Below are 13,913 nucleotides of genomic sequence, written 5' to 3' on the forward strand. Positions count from 1 at the left end.
CTTGTAAACTGATTCAAAGCCTTGTATATGATTCATAATTGCTTATGTTTATTTATCCAAAGATTTCTTCAGATATGTTGCAAAGATCTTAAAACCTAATAAAAGTTTAAAATTAAAAATAAATTGGAGAGTTGTTTAAAATGACATGGTCTATCTGACAGTTTAATTTTGACTAGACTGTCCCTCTAATGTAGGATCAGTTAAAGTTTGGGTGGACTAAGTGCTAATGGAAATAGGGCCTTAAGCTTACTCACAAGTTAGTCTCCTAGCAGGCTAACAGAGGAAGGAATACAATAAAAGGTGAGAGTAAGCGCTAAAAGCTTAAAAGGTAAAAATTAGACCGACTTATAAATACTATAAGATATGTTAAAAATATTTAATACATAAGAAAGATATTACAATAATACAACAATGTATACAAGAGATTAAATACATGGATCCATGACTCTAGCTTAAAAACATACATACAATATAAAATATAAAAAAGAGCTGGAATAAAAGGCAGACCAGGCGTTATAGGAACTTAAGGAAGATAATAGCGATGAATGCAATAATAGATCAAATCAATGAAAACACAATGCAAACCTAATAATGTTCACAACAAAGAAACAACCTTTATATGTGATTAAAAGACGTGATAAAAAAGGTATGTGAGATCCAAAATGAATGAAAAATCAAAAGTCTCTGAAACAAAGTCCAATGAAATATATCCTCCAAAGGTGTCGTGAAGAAGTGCTGAGTGTCAAATGTAAGTTCAAAAATAATGAATCCAATGAATAAAAAATATATATAAAAAATATAGAAAAATATAAAAAATATATGTGTATATAAAGTCTCTGAAACAAAGTTAAATGAGATAAACCCTCCAAGGTGTCGTGAAGAAGTGCTGGCTGTAAAATATGAGTTCAAAAACCAAATGAAATCATCAAGTGTCCGAGTGAAACAATGAAGTACCAATTGAATCAGAAAAAGGAGAAACAATTAATAATAGAAATGTGTAATAAAATGTGAACCAAACAAAATGTAGAAAAAATGGAAGAAAAAAAGAAGAAAAAAGGAGAAAAAAGAGTGCAGCAATTAGCCAGATGTGTGTCCAAGTGCTAAATATCCATGATGGCAGACAGAAACAAAAATGTGACTGCAAATGATGATAAAAATAAAGATAAAAAATAAAAAATAAAAATGCAAACAACCTGTGGAAAAAGAAAACAATAGTGCAAAACTGTTTGTACACAGTAAAAGACCATTAAAAATAAGCTCACCAGTATGTCAACGCGTTTCGGCCTGGATTAGGCCTTTCTCAAGACTATACTGTGATAAGATGTCTGGGAGCTTATATAGGGTTGTTTGGAGAGTGATTGGAGTAATTTTGGTGCCAAAAATGTGGTACGCCCTTTCCTGTTTACCCCATTGCATCTCTGGGAAATTGTTTGGTTGTGGAACTGGTCTATAACCTTTTCGCATATCTCATTCTGTGTTTAGTCTTAACAGTTTGAGAATATATCCTATGTTTGATTTATATACGCCTATTATCTGGTTTGGGTTTCTTATATAAAGTTGAGATATATAAGTGTATCTATACTATATGTAAAATGATAGTTTGTTATTTGTGTTAATGTTGCACTTCCGGGTTGTTTGGAGCCTGCACTGGCTACAGACTTCCGGTTCACTAGTACCCAAATCTTACTCCCCCCAAATTATCCATCTTTTGATAGAGATACAATCATAGTATTTCAAGGCAGAGGATCGAATACAATGTCCCTCCTTGTTGAATGCTAATTATTGCTTATTTCTTTCTATACCTCTTCTTTGTTATCTATATTTTTATATATCTACTTCACTGCTAAGCCTTTTAGAAACAGAGGATAATGTTTGAATTATGTATTTCCAAACTCAAACAGTACTTTCAGTATTAGTTCTTCAGAAGTAGAATCCTCAATTTGACACTCTGATATTAATGCCCTGTAAGACTAGGATTCTTTATATGTATGAATAGACAAATGTGCACATTCAGATCTTTTTCTATCTATCTAAACGTGAATTGCCCTTGAAGACTAGGACACTCTCACACTCATTCAATTAGTCACTATTATGGCATCCTATGTTTTAGAACAGCAATTGGGATACAGATATACAGATATTGAAATTGATATACTATTTTTGCCTGAATTCCCCATCCATCTAGAAGCCACTACTCTCATAATAAGAGAGGTAAGGGATCTATCATGTAATACTAATAACTCTCTCCGATATAACACCAAGAACTATCATAATGAAAAATGTATGTAATGTATAAGACATTAAGATATGAGACATCTTTGGCATAATAGAACACATTTATTCACATTTGGCATATAATCACAAATCATATAAATACATATTGGCATAGTCTTTAGAACATGGGGATCCATTATAAATTCCAAGTGAATATAACCACTAGGTTGTATTGTGTTCATCTGTCTACATAAGAATATTTACATTTTACAACATTTGGACACTGTCAGAACTAGAATTCTCATGATGCGCTACTAACGCGATGACACACTTACTAATATCCATCACTAACATTAGACTACCTAAAACGTAACGCCGCATCCGGTTAGAGTGAAACCGGAAGTCATAAGAGAAAGTGTAGAAGTTTGGAAGCCCCGGAACCAAAACTGGAGAAATATACACAGATAATCCGAGCATTAGTAAACCGGAAGTCACGTTTACTTAATAAATCCGGAAGCACATAGTGAGTCATAACAAGAAAGCGGATAAACTCTGATATAAACTGTATACATAAATCAATAGAAACAACATAATATATCCGATATTTAGGTGACAGATAATGCAAAGCCATAACCGGAAGGTATAAGATAAGTAAATATAAGGAGGTCCGGAACGAAAATAGGAAACACATGGACATACATATTTGGGTACTAGTGTACCGGAAGTCTGTAGCCAGTGCAGGCTCCAAACAACCCGGAAGTGCAACATTAACACAAATTGCAAACGATCATTTTACATATAGTATAGATACACTTATATATCTCAACTTTATATAAGAAACCCAAACCAGATAATAGGCGTATATAAATCCAACATAGGATATATTCTCAAACTGTTAATTATAAACACAGAATGAGATATGCGAAAACGTTATAGACCAGTTCCACAACCAAACAATTTCCCAGAGATACAATGGGGTAAACAGGAAAGGGCGTACCACATTTTTGGCACCAAAATTACTCCAATCACTCTCCAAACAACCCTATATAAGCTCCCAGACATCTTATCACAGTATAGTCTTGAGAAAGGCCTAATCCAGGCCGAAACGCGTTGACATACTGGTGAGCTTATTTTTAATTGTCTTTTACTGTGTACAAACAGTTTTGCACTATTGTTTTCTTTTTCTTTTTCCACAGGTTTTTTGAATTTTTATTTTTATTTTTTATCTTTATTTTTATCATCATTTGCAGTCACATTTTTGTTTTTGTCTGCCATCATGGATATTTAGCACTTGGACACACATCTGGCTAATTGCTGCACTCTTTTTTTCTTCCATTTTTTCTACAATTTTATATGGTTCACATTTTATTACACATTTCTATTATTAATTGTTTCTCCTTTTTCTGATTCAATTGGTACCTCATTGTTTCACTCGGACACTTGATGATTTCATTTGGTTTTTGAACTCATATTTTACAGCCAGCACTTCTTCACGACACCTTGGAGGGTTTATCTCATTTAACTTTGTTTCAGAGACTTTATATACACATATATTTTTTATATTTTTCTATATTTTTTATATATATTTTTTATTCATTGGATTCATTATTTTTGAACTTACATTTGACACTCAGCACTTCTTCACGACACCTTTGGAGGATATATTTCATTGGACTTTGTTTCAGAGACTTTTGATTTTTCATTCATTTTGGATCTCACATACCTTTTTTATCACGTCTTTTAATCACATATAAAGGTTGTTTCTTTGTTGTGAACATTATTAGGTTTGCATTGTGTTTTCATTGATTTGATCTATCATTGCATTCATCGCTATTATCTTCCTTAAGTTCCTATAACGCCTGGTCTGCCTTTTATTCCAGCTCTTTTTTATATTTTATATTGTATGTATGTTTTTAAGCTAGAGTCATGGATCCATGTATTTAATCTCTTGTATACATTGTTGTATTATTGTAATATCTTTCTTATGTATTAAATATTTTTAACATAAAATATTTTTAACATATCTTATAGTATTTATAAGTCGGTCTAATTTTTACCTTTTAAGCTTTTAGCGCTTACTCTCACCTTTTATTGTGTCCCTCTAATGTATACAGTAGTGGAATAAAATAACCAGAAGTCACATAAATAATAAAGTTATTGCAGTGCCTATGAGTCATTATAAGCTGTAAAAAATAAGATGAACAGGGCAGGTGAGCTTACACTCTAAAGAAAGTAGATGAGGAAGCTGGGGCAGAAGGAGCAGATGCCGGGGAGACATGTTATACGCATCCTTAAATAGTTAACCCTTTCCTGCCATTTTGTGATAATTTTTTTATTCCAATATCCAAATAAAAAAATATACAAAACACTTTCAGTAACTACAAGTTCATCAATGGAAATTCTGATAATGATACAGTAATTCTGAATGTTTGATAGTTAAAATGAAAATCGCAGCCCAAAAATACCAACTTGCCCCGTGTGAAGCAGCTGACATGAGCTGGCTAGAGAGCGATTACATCCATCTAATGTCATGATTCTGGTGTTTGAGTGAATAGCTGACTCCAAAGTATCTGATGGGTTTTCCCAGTGTAAATTCATTTAAACCCAAACCGTTTGTTGTCTTGTGGACTGACAGGGGTGCGATTGTATAAACTTATCCCACTGTGAAAACCCATTTGCAGATTCTATAGAGCCCCTGTCTCATCTGTATTGTGACAAACCAGTGGCCACAGGAATATAATAAATAAGCTCAGACAATATTATAAGATCCCCAGATGCTCTTCAATACAGCTCGGTCCCTATCACTCAGGACACTTAAATGTCACTTATGCTGAATGGAAATGTCTCAATTAAACAAACCTCATTGTCATTCTAGATTTCTGCAGAAAGAGGAGGCCCAGAGAGCTCTAGAATTACTTGGCTTCTTAGTCACAAAGCAAGATGAGGGGCACATAATGAGATGTGTCACTGTATGCAATGGGTAAGTACATTAGTCACAGGGCAAGATGAGGGGCACATAATGAGATGGGTCACTGTGTGCAATGGGTAAGTACATTAGTCACAGGGCAAGATGAGGTGCACATAATGAGATGGGTCACTGTGTGCAATGGGTAAGTACATTAGTCACAGGGCAAGATGAGGGGCACATAATGAGATGTGTCACTGTGTGCAATGGGTAAGTACATTAGTCACAGGGCAAGATGAGGGGCACATAATGAGATGTGTCACTGTGTGCAATGGGTAAGTACATTAGTCACAGGGCAAGATGAGGGGCACATAATGAGATGGGTCACTGTGTGCCATGGGTAAGTACATTAGTCACAGGGCAACATGAGGTGCACATAATGAGATGGGTCATTGTGTGCAATGGGTAAGTACATTAGTCACAGGGCAAGATGAGGGGCACATAATGAGATGGGTCACTGTGTGCAATGGGTAAGTACATTAGTCACAGGGCAAGATGAGGTGCACATAATGAGATGGGTCACTGTGTGCAATGGGTAAGTACATTAGTCACAGGGCAAGATGAGGGGCACATAATGAGATGTGTCACTGTATGCAATGGGTAAGTACATTAGTCACAGGGCAAGATGAGGGGCACATAATGAGATGGGTCATTGTGTGCAATGGGTAAGTACATTAGTCACAGGGCAAGATGAGGGGAAAATAATGAGATGTGTCACTGTGTGCAATGGGTAAGTACATTAGTCACAGGGCAAGATGAGGGGCACATAATGAGATGTGTCACTGTGTGCAATGGGTAAGTAGATTAGTCACAGGGCAAGCTGTAGCAAATCTAGCACATAAACTGATGACAAAATCATAATTTACAAATAGACACTCTCTAACTTTAGTAGTCTCAACTTTTTTTCATAAAAATAATTTATATATCAAATGTATTATATATATATATATATATATATATATATATATATATATATATATATAGTAGCCGGTGGCCTAGCACTCCATCCACATCAATACTTCTAGTGCCCGGGTGCGATCCTCAAATGATATACATAGACTGTTAGTAAAGATGGAGGGCACTCACAGGACTTCATACAAGAAATAGCTTTTATTATTGTAGTTATACAAATATAGTGTCGACGTTTCGGCCTTTTCTTAGGCCTTCTTCAAGACAATATTCATAGTCTTAACTAATGCGGAACACGGCCTCCGCGTAGAACTCCCAGAATGACAGAGTCAAAAGACACACACAGATCTGTAGCTGAGATACACGTACAGATCAGTAGATGACATACACGTACAGATCAGTAGATGACATACACGTACAGATCAGTAGATGACATACACATACAGATCAGTAGATGACATACACATACAGATCAGTAGATGACATACACATACAGATCTGTAGGTAACATACACATACAGATCTATAGATGACTTACACATACAGATTAGTAGATGACATACACATACAGATCAGTAGATGACATACACACACAGATCAGTAGATGACATACACATACAGATCTGTAGATGACATACAAATACAGATCAGTAGATGACATACACATACAGATCTGTAGATGACATACACATACAGATCAGTAGATGACATACACATACAGATCAGTAGATGACATACACATACAGATCTGTAGGTAACATACACATACAGATCTATAGATGACTTACACATACAGATTAGTAGATGACATACACATGCAGATCAGTATATGACATACACATACAGATCAGTATATGACATACACATACAGATCTGTAGGTAACATACACATACAGATCTATAGATGACTTACACATACAGATTAGTAGATGACATACACATACAGATCTGTAGATGACATACACATACTAACAAATAAACAAAAGATAAAGATGAATCTTTACCTTTCGGAAACATATCAAATCAAGTTTAATAAAGTGATATTGGTGCTGTCACCACAAAAAGTTGGATTTCTGACTTAATTTTATTATGAGAATATTCACACAGAGTGAAGGAGCCAGAGATATTAAAGTGGTGCGCTAACATTAGCATGCGCAATATTGAATTATTGCGCACATGTTAACTTGCACTCATATTACAAGTTGAATGTAAACGTGATTGAATAAGTGCTCATCAGATTAGTATGACTGAAGTCCTCGCATAAAGGGTTATGGCTACATAAAAAGTTGCACCAAACACAACATACATTTAAATAAAGTGTTACACTCATATATACACTATCAATAATAATTTTTCACATAAATATTAAAAATAAAAGTAAAGGGTTAAAACCTAGATGGTAAATGACAAGGTGTTTGAATGGAAAGGGCTATATTGGATGTATACATACATATAAATATCTAAATATGTATATATATGTATATACACATATGTATATATGTGTATTCATGCGTATTTATGTTTATTTGTGTATATATATATATATATATATTTATATAAACACATATTTACAGATGTATACACATATACACATTTTTTATATACCATTTCCACTCAAATACCTGAAAATAAAAAATAAAAAATGTATTCATATTTAATATTTTATAATGTGCTTTAGTATGTATGTACTGTAAATATTTTACATTTCAATGTTCTTCACATAAGGGAAAATGTTCTATGTATTTTTAAATATATATTCATATACGTATAGATATATAGATTTTACAAAAAAATATATCATATATATATATATATATAAATATATATATATATATTTAACAATAAATAGAAAGTTTTCTTCTATGTGAAGAACATTGGAATGTAAAATATTTATGACTACCTTCAGGTTAGCTATATAGGTTGAACACGGTGTCGGGTTAGTATGCGAGTGGTAAGTGTTAGATTTTTTCCCTTTGTGTGCTCCATTGACGTCTAGGAGGAGAATAAGTTAGTGTGGTCGTGATATCCAAAGTCCTCAAAATAGCACGTGCCAGCTTTCACTCATGTGCAAACATTTTACTTTCAACTTGTAATATGCGCACTAACCCATGCTCGTTAAAAGTTCACACTGGCTGTGTTTTTGCACGAGAGTTAAAGCATTAAATATTGCACCACTTGTAATCTGCAAGTATATGTTCTATAGTTTGTCTGTATATACCAGGGTTATAAATATAATTTGTTTATATTATTCTTTAAAATAACCTCCAATTAAATTGTATATACGAAACAAATGAAATAAATATTTATTCCTGAATTCTTGAGATTAGTTAAATTTATAAACACAATGAAATATATTAAGTAGAGACTAGCTTATGAATCAGCTATACACATTTATTCCGTTATAATATTCTATACGACAGATCATAAAAATATATCTCTAAAATAACAATAAATATACCGAATATCACAAAGAAAAAAATGTGAAATAAATGTGATAACAAAAATCATAAAAGGAAAACCAAATAAAGTTCTGAATCAAGGATATGTCTGTGTCCTCTGGATGAGTTTTTCAGCTTGTTAGCATTCCTCAGTGAGATCCCATAAAAAAGGAAACAGAAAATTGCAACATAGTGTGAATCTGTAACGGCACTTTGAGGAAGTAGTGGTTTTGTAACAAATGACTACTTACATTTGTTGGAGCTTTCCACTAAGCTCAAGGATATGCGCACTCCCACTTTATACTGATGGGAAAACAGTACACTAGGCAAAACTTGGATACAAATTTATTTTAAAATATATAAAAGCGTCACATAAGCCTTGATAACACCACAATGTAAGGGTACAAAAGCAGATATGCTGTAACAAATGCTTCAAATTGCCAAACTTGCAAAGAGGTAAATGGATCAGCAGGAGTGTGACCACCGAAACCAAAACCTTTTTAGTAGCAGGACAATAGCGCTAAGCCCCCAGGTGTCCTGGCTAGTGTAGAGACGCAATAAAACTCAATATAGAACAGTTCAGTTCCGACGTACGTTTCGCTGGTATGCTTTGTAAAGGATGACAAAGCATACCAGCGAAACGTATGTCGGAACTGAACTGTTCTATATTGAGTTTTATTGCGTCTCTACACTAGCCAGGACACCTGGGGGCTTAGCGCTATTGTCTTGCTACTAAAAAGGTTTAGGTTTCGGCGGTCACACTCCTGCTGATCCATTTACCTCTTTGCAAGTTTGGCGATTTGAAGCATTTGTTACAGCATATCTGCTTTTGTACACTTACATTGTGGTGTTATCAAGGCTTATGTGACGCTTTTATATATTTTAAAATAAATTTGTATCCAAGTTTTGCCTAGTGTACTGTTTTCCCATCAGTATAAAGTGGGAGTGCGCATATCCATGAGCTTAGTGGAAAGCTGCAACAAATGTGAGTAGTCATTTGTTACAAAACAACTACTTCCTCAAAGTGCCGTTACAGATTCACACTGTGTTGCAATTTTCTGTTTCCTTTTTTATGGGATCTCACTGAGGAATGCTAACAAGCTGAAAAACTCATCCAGAGGACACAGACATATCCTTGATTCAGAACTTTATTTGGTTTTCCTTTTATGATTTTTGTTATCACATTTATTTCATATCTCTAAAATAAACCTGACTTACAATAAACCCCACGCATGAGAATCCCAGCACAGTCTATAATTATCCAGCTTAGTTCACTCCAAATATCAGAATATGGACTATTAGCTTAACAATGCTTAGTTAAACAATATAACAAAATACTTTAACAGCCAATTGGTATGCCAATTTATCTGAGCTGAAATAACCTCTTATTTAGCCACCATAAAACAAGTTTTAAAATATATCACAATAGCTACAAATAAATTTAATACACCAGAGAAATTTAACTACAATAACCAGTTATATGAGATTTCGCAATAGTAAAACTGATTTATAAATATAAAGTACAAATTATTTTCTAGCAAGTAAAATTATTTAGCATTCATGTGACTAGTTAAAACTACACAGAACTATGGATATACATTTAAAATACCAATTGTGTTCTTTAAATTACCAGCTGCAATCTAACTGTAGCAACAAAATACTTTTGATTTAAATATTATATATAGAGCAGACATACGTTACCACATAACCAAATGAGTGTTCAGCTTTCAGAATTTCTTGTGGGTCATCTAAGAAGAATTTAGTCCACTATTGTAAGGATGCAGGCCTCAAAATTGTTATCTTCCTTTGTCCAAGTGTCCCAAAATGGCAGAGAATATACTTGGCACAAAACCTGTGTATTGATTTTTGTCTCCAAAAGTTATGCTTCTTTGAATCTGTCCTTTGTCTAGCATGTGGGGGCTCTTATCAAAGATATAACCCCTCCTTTTCTTTCATCATTCCCACAATAGTTGGATAGGCTCTTACCGATGCTTGTCTCTGATTCGCCCTTGGATCCGAACATATCATTGGTTATTTGGAAAACGCCTCCCCGAGTAGCTAGATATCTTTTGGTTGCAATACCATTTCTGAACTATAGGTGGCAACAGACAACCAGAAATGCAGTTTTATCATCAAATAGTGCTGCAGTTTAAAAATCTCACCTTAAAATGTTTATTAAATATACTTTATTTTTATAAATTTAACTAATCTCAAGAATTCAGGAATAAATATTTATTTCAATTGTTTCGTATATATAATTTAATTGGAGGTTATTTTAAAGAATAATATAAACAAATTATATTTATAACCCTGGTATATACCGACAAACTATAGAACATATACTTGCAGATTACAAGTGGTGCAATATTTAATGCTTTAACTCTCGTGCAAAAACACTGCCAGTGTGAACTTTTAACGAGCATGGGTTAGTGCGCATATTACAAGTTGAAAGTAAAATGTTTGCACATGAGTGAAAGCTGGCACGTGCTATTTTGAGAACTTTGGATATCGCGACCACACTAACTTATTCTCCTCCTAGACGTCAATGGAGCACACAAAGTGAAAAAATCTAACACTTACCACTCGCACACTAACCTGACATCGTGTTCAACCTATATAGCTAACCTGAAGGTAGTCATAAATATTTTACATTCCAATGTTCTTCACATAGAAGAAAACTTTCTATTTATTTTTAAATATATATCTATATTTATATATAGATATATATATATATATATGTGATATATTTTTTGTAAAATCTATATATCTATACCTATATGAATATATATTTAAAAAAGACATAGAACATTTTCCCTTATGTGAAGAACATTGAAATGTAAAATATTTACAGTACATACATACTAAAACACATTATAAAATATTAAAAATGAATAAATGTTTTATTTTTTATTTTCAGGTATTTGAGTGGAAATGGTATATAAAAAATGTGTATATGTGTATACTTCTGTAAATATGTGTTTATATGTGTACATATAAATATACATATATATATATATATATATATATATATATATATATATATATATATATAGACACAAATAAACATAAAAAATATAGTATAAACTTATCTGGTCAACATACATATCCCATTTAATATAATTGAAAATGTACAATTTGAGATCAAACACAAGTAAATGATCAATTCTATGTTAAAATATGCTTATTGGAGTCTCATTCCCTTTCAATATAAATATAGCCCACATTGTTGTACATCTCTTGATAGTGTTATTTTGAGTGCATGAAAACACAGATATGATATACTTCATTGGACAACACTGGTTTCTCACAGGTCTGAAATGAAAGAAACAATGCTGTTATTCTAACACAGCTAAATGTTTTAGATTGATTATATAGCTACTTATTAAATTCAGCAAATATTTATCTAATATATGTATAGATGGTTTTTTCTCAGATCCACAACTACACATTTATACAATACTGAGGAATACCTTAACTGAAAATTATACATAAGTTGTACTTAAAATGAATTTCAAAGTTATAGTATAGACATGTGTTCATAATGTGTATTCAGAATTTCTCAGAGGCTTTGTGACCTAACATTTGATTGCCAAGTAAGTGTTAATTACTATTTTCCTGAGCTTCAAAGGCTAAGTTTCAAAGAGTCATTGCAGACAGTGCAACTGACCTCCACATGGGGTCATTACCTAACTGGGCTTTTATTATACATAGATTTTGATCTGAGCAAATGTAATTTAGCATATTGAGTGGGGAGGGGTCTGATGTGTAATCAGCAAGGCATCTCATGTCTGACCTCAGATTTGCAATACACAGAATGTATTCAGCAATAAAATAAGCATGCTCAAATGTAATATTTGATAGATTGCATACTTATTTTATCTTATTATATATATATATATATATATATATATATGTGTGTGTGTGTGTGTGTGTGTGTGTGTGTGTTTTATCTACTGACATTCACATATACCCTGACATAATTCCCCCTTCCAATTTAAATATATTTAGGACACATGTATTTGAATTGGCTTAAAGTTAGTGGTACTTGCTGAGTGTATTGACAGTATGCATCATATACAGTCTTCTATGAAGAGAGTCCATTATTTTTGAGCACTCATGCTTGCTAGCTAGGCACCTTTAAACTACAATATTTCTTTAGTGCATTTGGGGATATGACACTTCATTCTCCCTCTATGACTTGTAGTTGGGATCTAGGATGGCATGCTCGCAACTGATTACTATGGACCCATTTATCCATAAAAGTATCATTTTTAGGTATCCTAATTTTAAAGGCAACTGGAGATATTTTGTCAGTAATGACAAAAGGACCCTTCCATGATGGAAGAAATTTCTTCTCCTTAACCTGATCTCTTCCAAAGTTATAAAGATAAACTTTATCATTTATTTCATATTCCTTTTTGGATGTTTTGAGATCATAATAGGTTTTAGCGGCAGTTGTGGCCTTCTCTATGTTCCTTTGGCATATTGCAGGTGCTTCCTTAAATTTTCCACAAATTGATGCGTATTGGCAGCATTTATCAAGTTCTGGTCTGATGTACGGTACAGTAGATGTTGAGGTAGAACCATTCTTCTACCAGTGTCAGGCTCACTGCTGCAAGGCATATCGATGTACCTGTCCCTTTAAATAATAAACTCTGATTAACAACTTTCTCTATAAAACCTCTAATCTACTATCCTACATTGCTTGTTATTGACCGTCTGCCACCCAGTGGTAGCTAAACGGTATTATCCTGAGCCTTGCCTGTTTCCCTGCTCCTCTCTGAACCTTGCCTGCACAGCCTCTCTCTGAGTACTGGATCTACTTTGAATCACACACCATCAACAGAACTACCTGAGCCCTGATCAAGCTCTCTACACTGGACCAGCTTACTCCCCACTGGGGTTCTCTATACCGGATTCCAGACCTCACTCTCTAGAGTATTAACTTCCACTCAGGTACTTTTAAAAGTTCAGTTGTTACAAGTTTGTTCTTACTGCTACAGCCTGTATTTTCAGTTCACCCTAAAGAGCAACCTGTCAGTTTTTCTTTTGTTGTGCACATTTCTCTTATCCTCTCAAAATACCACATATATATATATATATATATATATATATATATATATATATATATATATGAATAAGTTGATCAACATTTATCCGCTGCATAGCTGTGCTTTATGATAATTATTTTTCATAAGTACTTGTAAGTGTGTTCTTTTTTTATTTGGGATTCACAGTGAGAGACACTGCTATATAAAAGCAGTGTTAATACCAAACACATGTGATAGCAATAGTGTTTTTTCACCTATTCCCCTAATATCAACCTTGCTGACGGTTAAATGTGCTGTTTGACACTATCACTCATGATAGTTTATGTCACATAGCAA

The 13,913-nt window shown here is 33.5% G+C and overlaps 1 protein-coding gene across 1 annotated transcript in view; it reads left to right on the forward strand.

The window, feature by feature from the left end:
* Positions 1–5,054: 5,054 nt before the first annotated feature.
* LOC128640024 (uncharacterized) overlaps positions 5,055–13,913 on the forward strand; it is a 54,018-nt gene continuing 45,159 nt past the window's right edge. Inside the window, exon 1 of the mRNA XM_053692326.1 lies at positions 5,055–5,194. Coding sequence (XP_053548301.1) covers positions 5,055–5,194 — 140 coding nt within the window. The remainder of the gene's footprint in view (positions 5,195–13,913) is intronic.

Source organism: Bombina bombina, chromosome 9 (assembly GCF_027579735.1).
Source record: "Bombina bombina isolate aBomBom1 chromosome 9, aBomBom1.pri, whole genome shotgun sequence".
In the NCBI taxonomy this organism is placed as follows: domain Eukaryota; kingdom Metazoa; phylum Chordata; class Amphibia; order Anura; family Bombinatoridae; genus Bombina; species Bombina bombina.